At 38.3% G+C, this 24,535-nt stretch overlaps 1 protein-coding gene across 3 annotated transcripts; it reads right to left on the reverse strand.

The window, feature by feature from the left end:
• Positions 1 to 353: 353 nt before the first annotated feature.
• Positions 354 to 23,373, reverse strand: SGK1 (serum/glucocorticoid regulated kinase 1). 3 transcript variants are annotated; one of them, XM_044076245.1, is made up of 12 exons: positions 23,280 to 23,373; positions 12,775 to 12,850; positions 11,597 to 11,672; positions 10,542 to 10,646; positions 8,693 to 8,776; positions 7,155 to 7,286; positions 6,792 to 6,904; positions 5,897 to 6,020; positions 5,304 to 5,399; positions 3,337 to 3,492; positions 2,338 to 2,427; positions 354 to 1,990 (listed from the first exon to the last, which is right to left on the reverse strand). In XM_044076245.1, the coding sequence occupies exons 2-12, from the start codon at positions 12,843 to 12,845 to the stop codon at positions 1,823 to 1,825; spliced, it is 1,215 nt and encodes a 404-aa protein (XP_043932180.1). In that variant the 5' UTR covers positions 12,846 to 12,850; positions 23,280 to 23,373; the 3' UTR covers positions 354 to 1,822. The 3 variants fall into 3 exon arrangements, with proteins under 3 accessions (XP_043932180.1, XP_043932173.1, XP_043932165.1); XM_044076238.1 differs by lacking the exon at positions 23,280 to 23,373 and adding an exon at positions 22,846 to 23,244; XM_044076230.1 differs by lacking the exon at positions 23,280 to 23,373 and adding an exon at positions 12,957 to 13,149.
• Positions 23,374 to 24,535: the final 1,162 nt, after the last annotated feature.

A 24,535-nucleotide genomic window follows, 5' to 3' on the forward strand; every position in this document is an offset into this window, starting at 1 on the left:
CTGTATGTTTATGCATCGACTAGACCACCATTTGCAATATCCGTGCCTGATTTCCTAAGTAACTCTGTTGATACCACTACTGCTAAGTGGTGACAACATACCACGGAGTTTTTGGTTTTCTTGTACATCCTTCGTGGCTACCAAGCACTGAATATGTCAACACTTCTACTATAAATGAAAAGAAACTACTAAACATTGACCAAGATTCCAAATAAAATCGAGAAAAAAATCTCATAATTCTAATTTACAGCACATGGAAATAAATTTGCTAGAAAGACAAGAGAAAACATTTTCTATTTCTGGAGCACATCTACCTAACATATTTTGGTAAATACAAAAGCAAATACCAGGGATATTATTACAAACTGAGCAACATTTATTACAAACAACATACGGTCACAGTACAATGATACATAGTAATTACAATGAGACCTGTACAGATTTTTTTTGCACATTTAAATACAGATAAGACTAGTGCAGAGTATTCAAATGTACGTACTCATCATAAATACAGACGTACGTATTCATCATAAATACAGACATGACACATGTAACTGACTTTAAGGAACATCACAGGCAAAACCATTCTATTATTAATTTTAATGCCCAGTTCCTTCCAAACAGTACAAATGAAGCAGCGATGTAAAGGGGGTATAGTGGCACCATGCACCCCCTTCCTCCCACTCCATGCTTCCCCCAGGTTCTGTGCAATAATCTCAGGAGATGATTTGTTTTGTTTTTTTTGGACAAATTGAATGCTTGCTGGGTAAAATGAGCAGTGACAGTCATGTTGTGTAAGACCTTTGTGTGCATGAGTACATGGAGAAAGTAAAGCAAGAAAAAAGTAAAATTAAGTTATTTATGAGAGAAGATACAACTTTGATCAGAAGCTTGCAAAATAAATCAGCAAACTATGACAGACCCAATTCTAGTACATATCGATGTATGTACTCCAAAAAGCAAATGCAGTTTTCTGCATTTACAAAAATGGATGCTATATCCTCAACCCACTACGCCATTGTTACATGCAACCATCTATGAACTCTTGGGATTTGCTGCTTCACAAAATTAAAATTAAAGATACAAAAATAAAAATTTACAAGCAATACGGCAGACTAAAAATAAAGGGAGGAGGGGTGGGATTTCTTTTTGGTCCAGAAAAATATACAGCAGCAATATTTAACTTGTTGGGACTCCTTTTAAAAAGCAATTTAAGTTCATGTTTTTGTGACATTGAAACATTTCACAAAAATTTGAAAAAAAAAAAAATCTTCCCAATATGGAAAGAACAAACAAAACCCCAGTTATCACTCTGTAGGCTGAGAATCCAAGCAGGTGCTACCAAAAGCCTCAGTAACATGTCACTCAACTGGAACCCTGCCCGTAACTCTTCACAGCAAACGTCTGTAAACTGAAAATATGAATCAGAACAGGTGTGCTGATCTAGGACACCATCCAATCAACACATGACTAGGTCAGTGTGTAAGTGTGAATAGTGATAAAGGCACAAGAAAAGTCACAAACATTCTTGCTTCCTAGAACAGCACCAGGTCTTTGACAACTTCTCAAGCATTAAAGCACTTTCTAGTCAAACTTTGGTACTTTTACTTCTCACAAGATGTTAGCACCATGATTTAGAGAACAGTCCTCTTTCAAAGAAGTACATTCTAAGGAACAGAGGCTCCTTGAAGACTGCCCACAGACAAACTGAAGTTTGGACTTAAGGCTGTGCAGCTGCCATGATGATGTGCAAATTTCACGACCCAGACAGGCTTTGCTGGTAACTGAAACAAAACCACTACTTCTGGTTCTAACAGAAGAGTCACAGAAATGTATCCATGGGTGGAGCATATGAAAAACCTAGAAAGGCTTCTGCAGCCTCCTTAACACTTGCAGTGATCAGTATGCTGTCCGAGGACTGGCCGATGGAACCAGAGACTGGTTCATCAGTGAACTCTGGGTCAAAGTGCTGTAGGTCATTGGGGCCACTCTGAAATACAAAGAAAACAAGGAGTCAGTTTACAAAATGTAACTCTTCCACTATTAGCAATCAAAATGACACTGTACCACCATAAATATAATTTGTCAAGTGTGATGCATTCCAAATGCTCCAGGGTAAATCTAACTTAATGTATTCAAACTGGTCCATTTTGGTCCCTTTTTAGCCACATCCCATCTACAAGGGGAAGGGCAAATACAATACAATACATATGGGGAAGGGCAAATACAATACAATACATATACAGACTCTGGAATACCGAGTTAATATTCTAATTGTATTGCTGGACCAAAATAAAACAGTGCCTTTTCTAAATCATTCAAGATATCAATACTCACCACATTAGGATTAAAAGGAGGAGTGATTTTCTTCTCAATAAGATCATTCCAGTTTATTGGTGAGAAAAACACATGAATTTTGATTTCTTGCTGCAATAAAAAGAAAACAACAAATCAGTTGGAATGGAATGTGTTCGATATCAACTCCTCAAAGTACCTCACTCAGAAGAACTACTTGTATAATCTTTGTTACTACTGTTACTACTACAGCAGCCGATTCAATAGTAAACAAAAATTGCTCAGATTTAGGAATGCCCCAACACAAAATTTATGTCAACATAAAATCACAGAATGTATTCAAATGTAATGGAACCCACTGGTACAACAGGCACAATAACATGGCTGCAGAAATGAAAACAAAATGGTACGGCAATTAAGTTGTAGGATTAATACATAGGAAAAATACTTACGAGCACTTAAAAGACTAATCCCTATAAGCGTAGAAGGCCCAGCCCACCTGATACAGACCAAAGTACCAAGATGAAGTAGGAACATTACAGAACAAGCTTTTCATACAATCGCTGTAGCCTGTCTATCCTGACCAGAACAGACGTGAACAACAAAACTAAGGGACACATAACTGGTTGGCAAGACATGTATGGGAATATGCTAGGAGCAGTTAATGCTCTCCAAACTAGTTAGGAATAACAGCATCTGTATTCAAAACCAAGATTACCGTTAGCAGTCAGGCTGCATTGCATGGTCAAGTGAGTGAGCAAGCCACAGTCCAATGTACACAGATGACCAAGGATACTGGTCATGGACTGGTGTCACAGAAAGCCTTTGGATTCAAGGACTGGAATCAACTGATGGCTTAGAGGAAAAGGGAACTGTTATAGCTACTAGTGGAAAACAATGTTGACTTAAGAAGGATTTACATAATTTTACAAAATGGAGAAAAGTGCAAACTATTCTGTCACATATTGACAACAATCCCCAGTTATGTCTTTCTCCCTCAGATACACACACTCAAAAAAAAAATAAATAAAAATCACTTACAAAGTCTTCTTTGGCACCAAGCCTCTTCGTCCTGTCCTTCTGTAGAAGGCCCTCTAAAAGGTGTCGGCCAGCATTGGAGACATTTGGCTTCAGCTGCAGAGGTTTGTTCAGAATGTTATCGTACATCTCAGCAGTGTTTCGGCTATAGAATGGAGGCTGTGAAGAAAACAAAAACAATTGTAATAAACCACCTATATGTTCTGCACTTACAACAGAAATAACCAAGTGCAGCTTAAAATGAGCAAACATTCAGGCTGAAAAATTTTACAGAACATAAGAGTTAATACAGAAAATGTACTGCAGAGATACTGATATGACCTAAGAAAAGTGGACAGAAGGAGGCCCAAGTCTTTGCTCTATCACTCTGAATTTGTCAGCTACAAAGAAGTGCCACCTAAGAAATCAGACCTAGACCATCCGCAGAAGAATTCAATATACTTTCTTTTCTACCCCCAGACATTAGGGATTGTACTGATATGTTTTCCATCTTTTTCTGTAATTGTTTCCCTTTTAGTTCTGAAGGATTTTCTCTTTGCATCACCCCACAGTTCCACCATCCATCTACATATCTCAGTCAACTCTGTCACGTTTTCGTCAATTATGGGAAGAAAAAAAAAAGGAGATATGCTATGCTGGTTTACTGACAACACTGTACAATAGAGCTGATGTGATACTATTAATTGGACCGACATGGGTTTTACAGTACAGCTAGTCAAGAGTTTGGACTAACATTGACTAACTCCTGGAAGGCTTAATGCCGAGGCGCTAGAGAGGTTTTGTGCTTTTATTAACGGATATATTACTGGCTTTGTCATTTGAAAATCTTTTGTTTCGTGTTTGGTGGTTGCCAGATGCAATTCTTTAATCCACTAGTAGCAATACAGTAAAATTTCACATTCTCTAAAATATGACATCAAATATGAAACCCTTGAATGATGCAGATACTGAGAAATGGAGGCAGTCTGTGTGTGTGTGTGTGTGTGTGTGTGTGTGTGTGTGTGTGTGTGTGTGTGTGTCTGCGTGTGGTGTGAATAGTGTGCACGCACGTGTGTCTGTGTGTCTTGACAGCAAAGTTAATGGCATACCACAAAACAAAATGCTTCTCCTCTCTTTAAATATACTAGAACCTGTGCTAATTTGGAGAAACAAATGTGAATTAAATGTTTGTCCAGAAGCTCAAAAAGCTATACTGTAAACTCGACGTAGGACTAAAAAAAAAAAAAAAGAAAATGGTTGGGGTATACAATTAATATTTTCACAGTGGGCTGTAGTACTACACTCATTTACCATACTGCATAGCATGTGCTTCATAAAAGGACCATGGTCTAATTTCAGGAACATTACTTGTAAGTGCTGACCAGATTGGTGTCCTGTTTACAGGTTTATAAGTATTTAAAAGACATCACCGAGAGGCTTAGCACAATTTCCAACTGCCCAACAGCACTGTATTTTTAAGTGACTTGGTGAGCATCACCAGTAGGCTTTAGGAAGTTGAGGGAAAAAAGAACATGGACTACACAAATCATCTAATTAACTGCTCATAGCCCATGCCCATATAACTTTCTTTTGAATTATTCACTAGTTCATTTTCTGATGCCTACTCTATCCTATTCAGGTTCATAAGGAAAGGGAGTCTGTCCTGACACTCAGCAGATGTTGGGCCAGCAGTTAGTCCTGACATTAGTGACCGTGATACATTGCAGGATGTGCAGATACACATACATGTGTGTAAGTCATCCATGGCATATGCACCTATGGGCAACGTACAGGACTGCCAATTCATCTTTCAGCCTGTTTTGGGGATGAGAAGAAAATCAGGAGCATTCAATGAAAACTCAAGTGACCACAGGGAGGACATGCACATGCCGCACAGAAGGTAAACGTTGTACCATCATGCTTTCCTTTTGGTTTTGAAAAGCCAAACTACAAATAAAATGCTTAGGTTATATGTGCCTACAAGAACTTACCAGTCCATAAAGCATTTCGTATAGCACAGCACCAAGGCACCACCAGTCAACTGTTCGGTCGTAGGGCTGCTTATGCAGAACTTCAGGGGCCAAGTACTAATAAGGAAAGAAAAGAATAAACAATCAGTACAGATACCATCAGTACTACTCTTGACACAGTTCAAATGAAAACTAGTGAAAACCAGACTAATCAAGACAGCTGTGTTTGGGTCACTTCTGGGCCTCAAAGCAACAAGTCTGTCAGACAGGCAATCCATATGTAAACAGATCATCTATGTTTGCATGACACTTTCCTGCCCCTTCTGTGTATTCAAAGGTATGTAAACAAGACCTCTGGCCAAAACAACATTCCTGGCAAGTTTCTCAAGAGACAAAACTGAGTGAAACTGGACACCATAACCATTCCTTGAAAGACTGAATATTCAAACCACAGGTGTGGGTGTTACTGCATTCAAAATCAACTGCACAACAGGATATGACTGCTATTACTATAAGAAACTGTAGTCAAAAACTTTAATAATGTGCAAGCTGCAATATTATTTTCCACAGTGTCTTGTCCTACATAAATATATAGAAAAATAAAGTTCATTTACCTCTGGAGTGCCACAGAATGTTGATGTAGTGCCATTTGGTTCAATATTTTCCTTGCATAGACCAAAATCTGTTAGAACAACATGCCCCTGTGAATCCAACAGAATGTTTTCTGGCTTCAAGTCTCTGTAACAAAAAAAAAAAATCATAAACATGTACAATGGATTTCATCTCAAACTGTAGAAACTTCTCATGTAAGGAATGCAATTAAGTATTAATATTTTGAGATACAAATACAAACTGTACTAATCTGCCCCAAAATAGGCAGACATCCTGACAACCACCATTCTCACACACTTTTTTACCTAATAGATGCTGAAATTTAAAAAAAAAAAAAGTGCCGTACTTTAACCTTTCATAGCAGCCCCCTCTTTTCATGTAAGCTGTAAACATGCACCGCTGTGCTACAACAGCTTGCTAAGATGGTACTGCACCAACAAGATGAGGCAGTGCATTCAACAGGCCAGTGGACTGTTAATTTAATCCAGTACTGGCAAGTACCACTGGCATTCGGTTGTGTGTGTGTGTGTGTGTGTGTGTGTGTGTGTGTGTGTGTGTGTGTGTGTGTGTGTGTGTACCTGCTAGTGTGAGTCAGGTATGTGCATGTGTGCACAAACTTGACAAAAAAGGTTCATTCTGCTTTATATGTCACTACAGGACTGTGACCATTTCAAGAAATCCCAAAAATTAAATTAAAAAAGCAAAGCAAAAACGAATTAATAAATTGCAATTAAATAAAATAGTACTACACTACAGAACATGAGCAGACTTTTAAGTGGTGTAATATGCAATGCTTTAAAGATTCACATTAATCTTTCTGTAAGTCACTACACATGTTGAATTAACCCCCTTAACCCCTTGCATGCACTGCAAGATGTTTTACATACATCTACTGACCTGTATACAATGTTCAGTGAATGCAGATAGCCTAGTGCACTTGCAATCTCAGCAGCATAAAATCGGGCTCGTGGTTCTAAGAAGCAGCGCTCCCTCTGAAGATGATAAAATAACTGTAGAAGAGAAGAGAAAGATATTTGTATACCAGTGCTAATGCACAATGCAAATGAAACAGCAGTGAGAACAATGCAAGGAAGTAACCTACACTTCTAGATGTGCTTAAAATGTGCCATACTACTTAGTGTCACATTACTTGGAGCCGCTAAACTGGGTACATTTCCCACTCACTTTAACAGCCCAGACAGTTCCATCTTGCAAAAAAGATAAAACCCTCATCTTGTCAGTTTGTGCTCCAGTGCTTACCTCTCCACCATTGATATAATCCAACACAAAGTACAGCTTGTCAGTCGTCTGGAATGAAAAATGGAGCCCGACGAGGAAAGGGTGTTTGACATTCTTCAAAAGGACATTGCGCTCGGACATGATGTGCTTTTCCTAAAAGACAAACATGCAGAAAAAAATGCTCAATAAACTGAAATGTTAAAAATCAATTATTTTTGGCAAGGTGTGTGTGTGTGTGTGTGTGTGTGTGTGTGTGTGTGTGTGTGTGTGTGTGTGTGTGTGTGTGTGTGTATTTCTTTTGGGGAGAACAGAAGGATGTGAAAAAGAACATAATGACTAACTGGCATGTTTGTACGCAAATCCTTGTAAAATACAAAGGTGGGGGGGAGGTTATACGAAAAGTAGTTAAACTTACAATAGGTCATATGATCTACTTTTTCCAGGTAACTGGATATTTTAATATTCAGGTATAGTATTTTGAGACATACTTGATCCGACAGGGCTTAATCAGGTATAGTATTTTTAGACATACTTTGTCCATCAGGGCTATTAACATCACCCTTTAATGGGTCTGGGCTTCAGCACAACCTCTTGCTAGAAAAACTGACAGGAAAGCAAGAAGCAATGTGCTGTATTTCTTATAGCACCAAAGTCATGGTCTGGCAACCAACTACGAGATAATAATGGTTAAGGTGCTTGCCTTATAAACACAACAACTGGCAAAGATGACTCTGTGGCATGGGGTAGAATGCTTGCCCATATTGCCAATGATCTGAGTTTAAATTAACAGCATGGATGTTACAGTGTCCAGTCTGCGGTGCAGGAAGTGACCAAAGGCCAACTCTCCTTTCTTAACAGAAAAGTGTGCTGTTTTAAAGTTGCTTGGTCAGTCAAGACAGAGGCCACAAGGGCCAAACAGCTATTATTTTACTTGTCGGAAACAAAATGACAACAGTGATAGCCATCCTGAAGCTCTGCACTTCAGGTCCCAAGGAGACTACAAGTAGGACATAAAAAATCCCTGCTCCGTTCTCTATATGATGGCTACACTACTTGTTGCCCAGCTCTCACCCCCTCCCATCATAAGACTTGAGACAAGGGGAAAGGCCAAATGGATGTGGGACTTTAGGCAATTTGCAAAATGCCTCAAAGTCAGCAAAGAGACATGAAAAATCTCTTTTTCCACACATAGGTTTATAGGTAGGCACTAGGCTATTGGCCCTAGGCCTATACAAGCCTAGCCATAACAATTCCAAGGCTATTTCTTCCCACAATATTTACTTCCCCTTTACATGGACATCTGGCATGGGTTCAAGAGATACAGAATAAAAAAGGAAGTTAAAATCTAACTACTGCCAGGAGAGTGTTTCGCTAAAGTGGCTTCTCCATTCGCATGTGGGTGTAATGAAGGCAGTCTACAAAAACACATCTAGGCCACTATATGGTATACAGAGTACTTAAGGAAAAACATGCAATAAAGACAGCAAAACAAGAAAAACAGAAACAGTCATGAACAATTACTATGCATTTATGTACAGTTCAAGAAAAAGAAAACTTACCTCTTTTTTTTTCAAGATTGCTTTTTTCTGTAGTACTTTTACTGCATAGAACTTTTCATCTACTTTGTGTCTTGCAAGAAGTACCTATAATAGACAACACATGGAAAATAAGGAGAAAAAAAAACACACTACAAACATGAGATAAACATTTATCTGTATAAATGAGCGTTAATAACATGAGTTCAGAAAAACTCTATACAGAGAAAAAACAAGAGTAAATGTCACTGTCAAGAATGTTCCACTTTCCTTCAGTTTTACACCAAGCCATTACCTCCACAACTTGCTGTATGCAGTACAGCTGAATCACAGGCGTTAGGAGCTTGAGATAGGATGGTAGAGCTGGGTCATAGTGCACAAGTTATACCAGTGTGCAGTAAGTGGAAGTTATAAAAGGCAGTGAACATCTCAGCCTCCATGCCCTGCTTTGAGATTCGGTGGTTCACCTGGGTCAAGGTGCATGAGTCCTAGCAGATTACACTTAAGAGAAATGTTCATAGGATCACAGGTTACTAGGCTAATGGCCCTGGGGCCCTTACAAGCCCATCATAGGAGGTTACTAGGCTAATGGTGGCTTAACTTTTATAAATAACAGAGTGCATCGAGATTTCTGCCTTTGTATTTGAAATTAGGCAAAAGTTACCTGCAGGGCTGACATCCTCTAACGGTGCATATGTTCAGCTTATTAGTCTATACTGTTTCAGCATCTATTCTTTGGCAATTAATATTTTCCTCTAAGCCAGGAGATGCGTGGTGCTAGATTTCACATCCAGCATTCCTAACATCTACACAGAGCCTATATATTATGGTATTTTTAATATCATTGCTATACTGAAATAAAGTGAATATTTGTATTATTATCTGTCAAACAATCTGATACTCATTTGGTAGTATGCCCTTACAAGCCTATTCAAGAGTTTATCCCCAAAAAAGAAACCTCAGTCAGCCTGTCACCCCTGTCAATGAGACAGAGGTGGAACCCATGACAAATTTATGATTTCCCATTCATTCATCAAGGTTTCGCTTGAAGAAGGTCAGTGACTTACTCTGACGAGTATGGGAAGTCTATTCCAGAGACGGGGCAGCTTCTGGGAGACAAACCTGTCTCTCCAGCAGGTTTTGTTAATGTTGCATATTAGACTTAGGCCTTTCGAGCGGATAATGCACCAGGAGTTAGACTTACTGATCTGGACCATTTCTAGTACAGGAGGGTCTGAGATTGCCTTGTGAGACACAGATCACCTCTGAGCAATCTGTATGATACAGAGTAGAGTGACAAATGATTTGAGCCTGTCCACATAAGACAGGTGTTGGAGGCCATGGTAAAACAAAAAGGCTAAAAACCGCCCTCCATGACCAGCTGTGGTATGTATCTCTATGATTTATCTTTTACATCATCTCCATAACAAAATAAGCCTAACACTATGTTGCAGAATTGGTTCAGTTACCCCAATGAGCCAGGAGATGCACCCAAACAGTGATACCTCCCTCCAAGAAGGACAGCAGGTACCAGTCTCTCGTTCTTCTCACTCCTGTGGTGCTGTCTAAGCCACTAATCAGTCATAGCCAGTGGCACAGATCGATACACACTCCTTACTACTGCAACCAGGAGCAGGCCTGGGGGCCCTCTGGTGCTGTCCAAGCCACTGTTCAAACATGGTTTGCCAGCAGAAGGACTGACACACACACACTTTTCCAATACAGACAGAATTCAACTAAGGAGATGTTAAATGTGAAATGTAGTTCACCCTTTCTGGAAATTTAGAAGAAAAAAATCTGCCATGAAGTACAACTCCTGCCACCCCATCTCGACCACAAACGCAAACAGAAAAAAAGTATATTTTGAACTTACCTTTCCAAAGCTTCCTTTTCCAATCACAGTCAAAAAATTAAAGTCTGATGGTTTGGCGCTGGAGTTGGACGATGGACCAAGATTAATCTGAGATGATGGACTAGGCTGAAATACAAAAATATAAAACAGCTATTTTTAGGTTTACTGTCTACCATACTAATCTATGCAAGTCAATCCACAAGAAATGTTCAAAATATTATGGTATAGAAGACGACAGCCTTACCAAATGGAAATTACACCAAAGTTTATAAATAAATACATACTAAACATTTGTGGTTGTTGTATAAATACTACAGTTTCTAGGTAAACACACTAGACTTCTAAAGTATTTGTATATGGGGGAAGCAAGAACCTAGGCTTTTCATCAAGTAAAATGTTTTGTTACACTTATTTTACTTCACTTGTATTTATCTGCTAAGTGGATAAACTTATCTGAATGAAGTGGATTCTTTTCAGCTATGAGTTCAACCAGACAAGTTAAAAAATTACATTACCAAGAAAAAAACGCATTGCAAGAGTGTCTCATGAGACAAAATAGAAGTTTAATAACAGTTGCCTTCACATGGCTGCAACAGTGTAGAACTCGGTAAGGCAATCTTGACTGAAATGGCTGTGCCACATTAATGAAAATTTTACATTACAGAGAAAAAAACAGTTTTCAAAACAGAAAATCTGCATGAAACTCATACCTCTCAAGTTCTTAGAGCAAAAAATCTGGACAAAGCCTTAAATAAAAGGGGGACAAAGGCCCAAGACTAAGGACAATTTTTAAATGTTGTTCTAACAAGCTTAGAAAGTTGATAGAATAACTGTTTTGCATTAGCATGAATTTTCTGAAGGGTATGAAATCAAACTCAAATGTCTGTTATTTTCTAACTTCAGTCATTAATAATTGGTTACTAATTTGTCAGAAAACCATAACTTTATTAAAAAAGGCCAAAAATATGAGGCAAAAATCTGGACATTCTGCGAAAATTTGTACAGTTGAGAGGTATGATGTAGATGCAACAATTAACTGCTTATTTCTTAATTTTGTCACCTTTAATTCTACTTACTGGAGGCGAGGGGTTGGTGTTCATGCACTCTGCTGCCTGAGCTGGGTTGATGTGCAGAATAGTCTGGACATCAGGGCTGTAAAGGTCAGAAACAGTGACTGTTAGTATAGATGCTCTGCATTAACTGCTTATTACCACAAGAGGGCAGCCAGCATTCATCTGTAACTCTCTCAATAAGTTTCCATAAATGGCATTTTTTAAAAAATCAATTATAAACACACAGCTCACAAGTGCTGAAAAGAACAACTGTTTTGCATTTTTATTCATTCAGTTTGCAGTCTTCCAAGCCTTGACACGCAACTACTACACAATATATGAGTGCACATTTGTTTTAACTGCTCTAAACATTTAAAACATAAAGCACCCTTTTGTGTTCCACACTGAAGAAGTTAATGAATTGTGCATAATTTAAACTTTACTTTTGTTTTATTTGGCCCAAATTTCCACCAATCTCCCTACAACTCCATAAACAGTATTACACAAAACAACATGTTTAAAAATATTGTGCAGATGATAAAATTAAACTGGATCGAAATCACATTGGTCTAGCATCCACTGTTCCATAAAACACAATCTTAAAAGTTGTTATAAACCCCATCAACATAAATTGTTGAAGGACAGCAGCAGCTAACAAAAACTCAAAGCTTGAGCTATTCTGAGCCACCCAAACCAGTTGCCATCAATTTCTAAATCCACAAATGTTTTACTTTCTCCTTCCATTAAGTGAATATATACAGGATTATCTTGAAGCCCATTTAATGGCACATTAGTTGGTGTACTAGCTTGTATACATTTGGGAAGGAACCCACTTCCTTCCCACTCCAATCTACTCCTAAACCCCTCCCAAGCTGATTATTCCAGCCTTTCCCAGCAAGTCTGAGAACTTCTTAGGCATTCAAGTGCATAACATACGTAAACCTGGTGCACACCAAACTGTAACTCTGTTGCTATAAACACTATCCAGTGCATAATTAAGAACTTAAAGGGCAGTGGCACAGTTTATTAAAATGAAATAAGCAGAAACTGTATAATGCACAAGAGTTTCTTCTTTTTTATTTAGGAACACTGTGAACTATTGAATAAAAAAACAGCAAGGGGCAAAGCCACGTCAGCTGTTAACATACTTGTTCATAAAATTAATCAAGATCTATAAAAAGGCACATAAAATAATCACTTACTGTTTGCAAGTATAGGAGTTAGTTGCTATTTTGTGGATAAAATCGTTTAGTCCCATTCTTCTCTGTTTCATAAAAGCTGAAAAAAGCCAAATAAGATACCTTGTAAAATCATACCTCAAAATAATCGACATTCATTTTTGTCGGAAAACATCACAATAAACGTATCTTTTCTTTTCACGTACCTATCAAAATTGCAACTATGCCCCTCATCCTAGAGTAAGTAAGCTCTTGTCCCCCAGTTTTGGCCTGCACAGTCATGGCTTAGTTAGTTGTGTTATTTTCCAAGGATGAGGGGAAACACTTAAATAATATCCACACGCCTATGACCGGCTGCAGTAGTGCAGAAGTAGTTTACAGGTTTGTTAGCCACTTCACTTGCATCGGGATGTTTTATAGCCCTAGTGGGCGGAGAAGGGGGAGGTAACCTAAAGAGGGAATGCAGATAAGTGACTAAGCTGGCCCGAGCAAGTTAAGGGCTGTGCTAACCCCTTCAAACTCTATTACCACGCCCACTCAGCTTGTTGTTCCTCATTCCGTTTCCACCTACTGCTGTTGTGTTAACTTGATCCTCGGAGTTGAAGGATGTACTACTAAGTAAAGTAAATAAAAACAATAACAAGCCCTATTTTTCAGAAAACCTGGTTATTATATTGGAACAGCACTGGAGGAAGTGGCGAGGGACTCCAGCCAGCGTGGAATTGCTTTAGCCTGACAGAAAGATAGGACTGCAGTCCTGCTCCTTACCTTCACATCTGAACGGAAATGTCCTTGCATTCCCAATAATTCATCTTATTACTTAGGTGTACAGTAAGCACACTCTTATTATGGGTGAATAGGCGGCACGACATGACTGTGCTTACGGTTAAATAATGAGCTAAGAGAAGCGCACCTTCCTCTTATTACAGCGTGCAGGTCATGGGGACTGGTGCACCTTGCCCTACGGCCAGTACCTTGGCTGATGTTGCTACTTGCTAGGGTTAGTACTCGACAGTATTTGCTCCGTTTCTAACAAAAATAGTAGTACTCAACACCTACACCAAACAAAAAACAGCTTTTCAAAACTATTTAATGGACCCTGGTAACTTTGTTGCGTACAGCTTTCCCTTCCGTCTGTAATGTTTTGTTGCCGGGTATTATTTTAGCTCGGGTAATGTAAGCGCCGCCACCTATTTAATGCATTTTAAAGCCAAAACACTGTCTGCAATCTGTTGAAAATATTGATGCAAGGAAGTCTGGACAAATTTTTAATAATAAACGTGTCAAAGACACAAAATTAGACACAGGTTTTAAATATAGCTGTTGTAAATTTAGGAAGTTGAAAGAAGCATAGAAAGTTAGAAGCTTAGATGTCTGCCATTATTGAATGACTTAAGTGTTCAACGATTTTTAAGGAAAGCAGATTTTTTATGAGGAACAGACAAAAATATGAGGCAAAAATCTGGATATTTGACAGCTGTGGTTAAGTGCATCGGTTAGTCACCATTTAGCGCCCCAATTCAAAGATAGTTAACGTGCTTGAAGTGATGCATTTGTGGGTTGCTATGTTACACAGAACTATACTGCAGGAAAAGCTCTTGAATGTTGTTAGAAGTACGATTTTGTGCCACCTTGCAGTGGTTACAGTAATGGAGTTTAGAGATAAGCGGCTCATACAGCCTTCTTTTGAATCAATTCATCTTGCTTGACGCAAGCCTTAACTTGTCAGCGCTTGGAAGAACTTAAGATTCCAAAATCCACAGGTAGCTTGCCAAATGTAAAAATGTTTTGGTATTCATATTTCTACAGCCTGAAATGCTCATGAGCGTTTAACCGGGTCATTGCACTCACAGGGGAAACCATGGTCGCTTAACGTTTATAAATAACTGAGTGCCTCGAGATTTCCGCCTTTGTATTTGAAATTAGGCAAAAGTCACTTGCAGGCCTGACATCCTCTAACGTTCACATCGTCCAGCATCTCTTCATTGGCAATTAATATTTTCCTCTAAGGCAGGAGGCTGCGTGGTGCTAGATTTCACCTCCAGCATTCCTAACATATACACAGGGCCTATATATTGTGGTACTTTTAATATAATCGCTATACTGAAATAAAGTAAATATTTGTATTACTATCTGTCAAACAATCTGATACTAGTGGTATGCCATTGTTACATGGAGTTGACAGTTTTTCGCTACATTATTTCTCCCGGTATTTACAGCAGTGTATATCTGTATTCCCAAAGGGCAGTGCTTCAATTAATTCTTTTGATCTGATAACAGAGGAATCGCGTTTTAAAATGAGAGGTGCTTATCTGGCTCCCAGATTTGGACATTTTGTCAGTTCTGACTGCTGATTGTGGTAGAGCAGGCTATTCTAAAGGACGCATGAAGAGTCGCAGTAACTGCTATTCCTGTTTGGATTGCTATAGCGAAATAGCTTACCAGTGGCCATACACCGGAATATTAACATACCTAGTTTCACTTGCCTTATTGTTCTCTTTATAACTAGCTGTGGCTAGCATGCATGACAGTAATGTAATAGCCACCTCATATGAATTGCACAGTAAGTACTCTTCTGGAGAACAGTACGCATTCCAAATGTGTTACACAATTTAACATACGCTTTCCAGGTGTTCTTGTACTAAACAAGTTGGAGCAGAACATACCTGATCTCATACTGTAGCAGAGGCCCTAAAACCTCACCTCACTCCAGGCAGCACATATTAAAGGGGCGGAGACAGAGTTTAGTACATTCCGGTGTCTTTTTCAGCAAGGCGGGTCTTTGGTACGAATACAATCTGTACATGCACAAGTTTCAGGACATTGCAAAATGCGCGGTTCTGAGAACTTTCAAGTACGTAGTAGCATCAACACCACTCTCCTTAAGAAAAAACGGAAGTATGGTTTAGTCTTGCACTACTTTTTATGCAACATCAATGTTGCACTGAAAAGAAGTTCAGCTAATGAGATTTGGATGTATAGTTTATTTTAATAAACACTCCTGTCAAACATGCTTTTTTCATTACACATTCAAGGTTTTAGACACTATTTTAGTTGTTTTTTTTTTAATATTCTTTAATGCAAACAAACGCCACTGGCAAGCAGAGCTTTCGGTTTACCTTCTTTGAACAGCAATTAATTCCTGCCTCTCAAGTGTTCAGAATTTTGCAGAATGCCCAGATTTGTTGTCTAATATTTTCGATCTTTTCCTCATAAAATTTTAAATTTCTGTCAAATCATTGAGGATTGAAGTCATTAAATAATGGCAGACATTTTGAGTTTGAGGCTTCATATCCTCCCATGCTAAGGCAAGCAAGGCCTATTACTCTAGCAACTTTTTAAGTTTATTAAGAGCAATATTTAAAATATGTCCATATTTCTGGGCCTTTGTTGTCGTCATAGGCCCAGAAATATGGAAACATTTTAAATATTGCTCTTATAAACTTAAAAAGTTGCTAGAGTAACAGGCCTTGCTTGCTGTTAGCCAACAGGGTGCTGGTGGAAATTGGGTTACTGTTGGCCGAAGGAGAAGAAGAGGGGGAAGGCATGCCTGAAGGCAGGAAGAGAGGTGGAAGGTTAAGATAAAGTTTATGGATGTGGTGAGAGAGGACATGCAGGTGGTTCATAGGTAGGTACTAGGCTATTCGCCCAAGGGCCTATGTAAGCCTAGCCAACAGGGTTCCCTGACTTTCGCCACCCAAGAAAGTTATTGGTGTGACAGAGCAAGATGCAGAGGACAGGAAGAAATGGAAACATGATCCACTGTGGCAACCCTGGGAACAGCCGAAAAAGAGAAGAGATTTCTGGGCCTTGTTCCCTAATTAGTTTTGGCTTTGTCCAGATTTCGTGCACTAAAAGGTTGAGAGATATGAATTCATTTTATCACTAGGCATTTTTTTTTTAAATTTGGATCAAGAACCCTCCTACTTTGCTGAAGTTAAACATTTTCTACAGTTTATGTAATACACACTTAGTAGTCATTGACATTGATTATCCAGTTATATGAAAGCAAACAGTTGTATGTAAACTGCAAAGCCCAGGATGACCATGAATGAGGAAAATACTAAAGGTTCTCACTCAAAACCTCCTGCATTTGGAGCTGCACTATGTTCCCAGATTTTCAATCACCTCCTAACTGTCCAGATTTTTGAACCATATTTTGATATGGTCCTCATAAAATGCATGGTTTTATGGCAAATAACCGAGAACTGAAGTCACTTAATAATGACATACTTTTGAGTTTCAGGCTTGATAGCCTTAAGAAAATGCATGCTAACACAAACCCTGTTATTCTAGCAACGTTCTAAGCTTGTAACAGCAATATTTAAAATCTGTCCCTATTTTTGTGTCTTTGCCCCCCCCCCCCCCCCATTATTTTAGACTGTGTACAGATTTCTTGCACTAAGAGGTTGAGAGGTATGTTTTCAGTCATTCAGATATGGTCAATATGAAAAACAAAATGTAACAAATCCATGCACTTATAAATTCAAACAAATTAATAATACATACATGCATGCATACATCACCTGATTACATCTAAAGTACACTAATCAAAGTTAAATTGTGTTCCTAAAAGAAACTATAATTTGCCACTGTTTGCATTAACATCAATTAAGAATTACTTATGTATATTTTAACCTTGGATAAATGAGATTATTTTAATATCTGAAGCAGGACTACTGGCCTGCAGACATCCCTTCCAACCCCAAGAATTATGAAAACACCGAGATGCTGGTTTTATTAAAGCTTGCTGTACCCAGTACATGTCATACAGGTTTGGATGCATTTTACATGACTGATGATAGGCCAAATCTGAGCTGTTTGCTAATGAAAAGCTGACATGTCAAAAGGATGTAAGAACTCTGTCTACTAGTTGTATTTCATTTTAAAGAAATCAAAATAAAATGGAGTGAAATACTAACAAAATGGGGGAAAGGATCTCAGTAGAGCTAAACTGCTACCAATGTTTTGCTCCTTTAATATAAGCATACTTTTAATAGCTTTTCATAGGTTCATAGAGTAGTACTAGGCTAACTGCCCTTGCAAGCCACTTTAAGCCTAGCCAATTATCCCCTGTGAGATTCAAACCATGTACCTTGTGTTTGTAAGGCAAACACCTCAACCATTAGGCCACCCTCCCAACCCATGCCACTCATAATTAGTTTCATTATACTACATTTACTTACTTATTCCCATTTCAGTTCATGTTGTGATGTCACCATGCCATAACATTTCAAGGTCTTGTAATATTATTTGTCTCATTTCCATACGTCTTAAAAGCAAACACTGCTATCATTTGAATGCTGTCATTTAAGACATCTTCCTTTTTCAGGTTCATTCAATGTAACCCCTTGCAGGCCCTCAACCTTTTACATCATGGTTAGAAATGCTGCCCTTTTTATAAGTAAATTAATAAAGATTCTGTAGGTTATCAGTTCTCCATAGAGATTATTCACAAATCTGGGTTACACACATGCTGTTTATGCTTTTTTCTTCAGCCTTTAGACTAAAAAGACATTTGCAAGGGAAGGTACTTAAATTTCTCCTTGCCTTGCCATCCTTTAATATTACACGTTTCTGCCATGTAAACTGATAAAAATAACAAGGCTGAGAAGAATGTGAACTATGCACCCATAACTGATTAGGCTGGGTGACTGTATGTGGCTAGCTTTTGCTAAATGGCCATTCTTTAAATTCCATGTATTGCATGCATGCAGCCAAAAACTGCTTTTACACATATCAGCTACCCCAGTAAACTAACTAACTAAATAAATGAGAGCAGAGGCTGTGTGACTCTGGTATTGCTGAGGTTTGTGTCTCCACACCCAGTTTGCTTGAACAAGTGTAAAAGTGCAGTGTCTCAGAGTTGTAGCAGATAATTCTGGCTAATGAAGCCCATGACACAAGATAAGTTGAAGGGTAGACTAATTACAGGAAAGGTAAGCAACCTTTTCTACAGTGGTACAGCAGTTAGCAATGGTGCCCACTTGGTTTCAAGGTTCATTTCCTAGTTGTGATCTCATCTGTGTGAAAAACGTACTTCCACTTTGTGTCTGTGAGTGTTTCTCAAAAGACATGCTTGTTCTTGAACTGGTGAATCTCCAAATTGCCTGTGATGCCTACCCATGGTTGGTACTCTGCATTATCCCTGACAGGCCAAGCTCTGGCTTTCCCACTCAGGGAATAGGAAAAGGCAGGGCATCATAAAATGTTTTTTTTTTAAATCTACCGTTGCTAACAGAAAAGCAGAAAATAACCTACAATGCTACATATGCACATGATACTCTTATTTTAGTTCAATGCCTTTTTAAACTTCATGCCACCTTTAAGGACTATTTATTTACAGGGGGATAGTTGGTTGAACTAGTTATAAAATACAACAGTTGTTGCAATCTTCACATTTCGGATGCTTCAAACGAACAGGAGTGGACAGGGTGGGGATAGTGAGCTCCTATGAACACGGTTAGGGTGACAGGAAGAGGACAAATGCCATTATGACTGCCAGGCTTGTCTAGTGTACAAACATGACTGTGCATGCATTTGTTTATCGCTGTGTCTGTCTGTCATTTGACAATAGGGGATGGGTGAACTAATCGCTCTGGACATATTTCGGCTACAGTTCAGCCAGTGAAAGTAGTGTAAAGTTTTAAGTGCAGTGCCAACTGGCCAGCATGTAAATATAAATACAGACTACTACTGTCTTTATAAAATAACAGTAAGCTGTAACATGCAGTCCCATATGCACAGGTCACAAGGTTCAATAAATTCATTACAGTAAAATAATCTGGTATACCCATGCATTTAGAATTTACAATGCTTGCAATTTAACCAAATGCGTTTCAGTCAATGCATTATTCATGTCATGCAATACTTCTGATGCAGTGTTCAGATCCACATTTATGCAGTTAAGGTGGATAGAGCATGCAGATGTAGACTATTTAACAAGCAAGGTTAATGAGGATAGGTTTGGTTACAAATCCATTTGTAAACAGTATTATATTAACAAGGTCAAAAGGTGCCAAAAATAGTTACATTTGTATCTAAAGTACCTAAAAGGAGAGTATCTCTTTTAGTGTTGATGTCTGTCAGAACCTGAGCTGAATAAATGCTTAGATTTACGTTCAGCTGAATGGTGACATCTGTCATAATTGCCAAGGGGCATAAAGAAGATTTGATTGGAAAGTGGTCTTTCAAGGCCAGATCAGTAGAGTGTCATATACATAGTACATACAGATGGATAAGGAGAAGTAGTAACATATGGTGGGGTGGAAATAGAAAGGGTTAGAAAAGTCTCTCACGGAAGTCCATATCTAAGGTTATTAAACAGAAAATGAATTCTCTGGATGCTGCTGTGTACCCGTAGACATTACTAGGGTGACAATGGACAGACCTGAATGTATAGTTTATTATATCTGCATAAAGATGTGGACAGCTGTCTTCTTACCAACAGTAGTTCATACGACTGCATGGAGGATAGTAATGAAGCCTTTAGGTAACCAGAATGCATCTGTGAGAGATGACAATATACAGAAAAAAATTTTTGATGACCTTGTAGTTTTTTTTTCATTACCTTTAAGTGAGAAAGTTATGGCCATATTTTAACCAAAGACACAACTTATTTGGTAGGATTGTTTGGCTTTTAACATAAAACAATTTTGGATGCATGTATAATATGTTTGCTTGCTGCATAGTAACAATTTTATTCCCTCATCTCCACATACGGGGTATAGTAATACACCAATACATTTGCTCCAACCTATTATAAAGTCTTTCACTTTTTTGTCACAGTCCTCATTCTAGCTATGCAGAAATGCTCTTACCAGTCATTTCCATCTTAGTACCACTTTATGCAAGGAAAGGTACTTGTTACTGGTATCAGGATGTGGGTGCTGCTGTGATGTGCTGACTTTGTGGTTAAGATCTGTGTCTCATAGTCTCGTGCTGTGGGGTTCAAGCCTGACCTCTGATGTGGAGTTTGTAAGTTCTGTCTGTGTTTATAGATGTTTTCTGCAAGTATTTCAGTTATCTTCAATAGCATATAAAATATTAGTTGCATATTTTCATCTCCCATCTATTTGCCAGTATATTCCCATCAAAATCTCACAGACTTTTCTTGGGGAGGGGGGTTAACCCAGAGATTAAAAGAGAACATTTAAAGTGGCCTGTCCTACACCTATCTCTTAGGTGACCATGCCTACTTAAATGCACTTATTTCATATACTGGTATTGCCGGTCACTCAGTCAAACAGTCAGTCAGTCATTCAGATCAAGAATACAAGGTGAAAATCTGGACATTCTGCAAATATCTGGACAGTTGAGAGGTATTCTGCAGGGTGATGAAAACCTTTTCTTTAAAATAAAGACTTTATATTGTCTATCCTATAGTCCACTTTAAGTGACATGAATACAAGCTTCGTTTAATTTGTGCTTGTTTGCCTTTAATTTTCCAGTGTAAGTCAGATACCTCTGTCAAATTGCCTTGCATCGAAAACGTACATTTAGTATCATTCCTGCTGATAATTTGTATAAAGGAAAGATGCACAGTATGTTCAAGATTTCTCTTTTAGTTAGAGTGTTACATAACAGAACATATGTCATCCGACCCTACAAGTTTGTCATTTTTCTGCTTTTTGTCTCATGTCATGAGTGAATTCATAATATAGAATGTATAGTCAGAGTTGGGTGGTAGGCAGTCAGTCCCACTTTAAGTAGAAGCATTAATCATTCATGTCTGTTTTTAAAGTGTATTAATGCAATTGCGGCCTCATATTTCTTTTCTAACAGGGAATACTGTGCCATGTAAAACGTCTTTGAATTCCAGACTTTTCATGACTTCAGACTACATCCACTTTTTTATTCATTTGTTAACTGGATAAGCCCATGGGCAAACATGCCCCCTTTCAGGGTTGACCTAAGAGAATTGTTTTGTTTAGTGACTTGCTTAGAGTCTCACAGTAGGCAAATGGAGGTGGAAGGAATCAAACCCCTGTAGTCCTGACTACAAGAAGGGCTCAAACTCTTAGTCCTCTGTGCTAACTGCCAGACTTGAAAGCTAAAACAAGAAAATCATATTGCTTGTTGATTATTTATTGTCTCTGCTCATCTTGGTCAGTGGCTATTTGCCTAAGTTCTCATTTCATGTATGGTAACATAAACAGCAGTTTACAATTCCATAACCAGGGTCAGTACTGTGGAACACTACAGGTGGTCATAGATGAACAGAGTCTTGTGAAAGGCAGGTAAATACTTAGTCCTCTATCCCATTTGTCCCATGCAATTATAGCAAGATAAATATAAATTATAAGCTGGCATTCATTTTCTACAGTATACGTGAATGATGTTAATACTTCAATGACTTTGATCATGGTTATATTACAGGGGTGTAACCAGAAATTTCTGTTTTATACTTGGACCTCATATTGGTGTTCTCCCCATATGTGACACTTACTTATCTCTGCAAATGTTGCCTCCTAAAAACATAAAAATGTTTTCAACTGTTGTTCTGTGAAACCATAATAAGGCTATTTCTGAATAATATTCCTATCACTATGCATGTTGAATGAGGTCTATAATGCAGACATCTAATTAAACAGTTTTAGACCTTCAGGACTCTAAGAACCATAATATTTCTAAGAACAGCTCAGAAATTACTTTGAGCACACTATTTATGCCTGGCTACTTCACATTTTATTTCAGATTTATACTAATTTTTTCCCCCTTTTTTCAACACATGCACTCTGAAACGTTCATAAACAAATGTGTGTGCATGTGCATGCATATAAACACACGTTTGTGTGTGTGTGTGTCCACACATACACACACACACACACACATACATATATACATGCATAAATGCAATTATATACAAATATGCATACATATACACACAGCAAATAACACAGAACATATAACAGACTGAACAAAGACAGATGTCTTCAGACTTGTTTTTAACTTACTTCAGTCCTTTACAAACTTGAGCTAATCCAGACCAGGCAGCAATGGAAGTGGCAGCAGATATAAACAACAGCGGAACAGTGACCACACAAAATTTCCAAAGTAGTGTTTGTTAAAAAAAAACAAAAAAAAAACACAAACCTTTCAGAGAAAAGTTTTCTGTTGTGGGTCTCATTATTTTTCCTGTGTGCCAATGCACTCTGTTTCTGAGGAAGTCAAACCCTCGCCTCCACCGGTTTTAGAGAACTTGAAAGAACTGTGATGCAAGCTGCATACACTTTTATATAGGCTGTAATCATGCGTAATTTACATAGATAGCCGAGTAATTATACACAGGTCATCCATTTTATGATAGCACGTTGCAGGTAGCTGTATTATGTAGAGTCCATAGTTTAAAAAATAGAGGCGTCCAGAGATCTAGATTTTTTTAATTTCTATTCAAAGGAAGTTCACACAAATCCTCTTAAATATCTCAAATACCTAATTTGATTAGGAAAAAAAAACCTGTTATTGACTCTAATGCCCATCACCACAAAAAGGTATTATAGATGATAAAAAGGTTAGTATAAACTCACATGATGATATAATACAGTTTGAGAACAGACTGAGAACAGACGTGCCTTTCACCTGACACACTGGCAACAGACAGATTGTTGACGCCTGTTCCTTACTTCTTAAGTAGCAGTAATTTACATAAAGTAAAGTTGTTCAGACTGGTTTTTCCTCTTTGTCAGATACCTCCTGGGTGGACCACCCCCACCCCACCCCCTGCACAATTCTGGCACCCGCAACATATTTCCTTACAGGAAAGAAACGTCTGCCTGTTTTTGTCGCTTTTGCTGGCGGTGCTCTGATCATGCAGTTATTTGGACTTTGCTTTCCCTTAGACAATCCACTTGTCTGTTAAGTGCTGTTACATTGGTGTCTAAAACCTGGGACTGCAGCATTTCCTGCCAGGATATGGCTTTGAATTGTCAGTTGCCATACTTAGTCATGAGGCTTCTGAATATACAATTAAAAATCAGAAAAGCATTATTTGCAGATTTTTTTTAATTACTACATTTTGGGTGGAAAGAGTTGCAATTGCACATTATATAGCACAGGTGACAAAACCACCCTATACTTTACCCATTGTAGAAACAAATGCTTGCAAATACATACATATATACGTACATATATACAGAGAACCTGACAGGAAATGAGGATTCCTTCATGTATTCAGTCTGCCTGTATTTTCCAACCTTTACTTGTGTTGCTACATTAGCTGCTCTGTAAATATATTACTTCTTAGTATGTTTATTTTTCTTTATATGTCCCCTGCATTTCTGATTGCTGCTGTTGATACGTCTGTTACACATCTCTTAGTTACTGCATGTCTAGAGAGAACAGATTTTTTTCCAGTGTGGTTCATTCGACATTTGCGCAGCTCTTCGCCATTCCGGAGTACCATCAACACACTGTAACATTTCAGAGATGTGAACTTCAGAAGAGGAGACACAATGCACTTTCAGGAGTGAACACAGTATGTGGTGTCTTCATATACATGTTTGAGTGTGTGCTGTTCTTATTTTGTAACATACTACAGACCCTAATAACATTCTCATGTTAATCGTTAATCAACCACTGTCAAATCTTTTTTTATTATTCCTTTGATATGTGTGTGTGTGTGTGTGTGTGTGTGTGTGTGTGTGTGTGTGCTTGTGTGCACGTGTTTATGTTTGCGTGTGCATGTATATGTGTGTGGGTATGTGTGTGTGTTTGTGGGTATGTGTGTGTGTTTGTGGGTATATATGTGTGTTTGTCTGTACTTTATTATTGATTAAGCAGGGCT

The sequence above is a fragment of the Protopterus annectens genome, chromosome 1.part1, assembly GCF_019279795.1.
Source record: "Protopterus annectens isolate FY-2018-M chromosome 1.part1, PAN1.0, whole genome shotgun sequence".
NCBI lineage: Eukaryota > Metazoa > Chordata > Ceratodontiformes > Protopteridae > Protopterus > Protopterus annectens.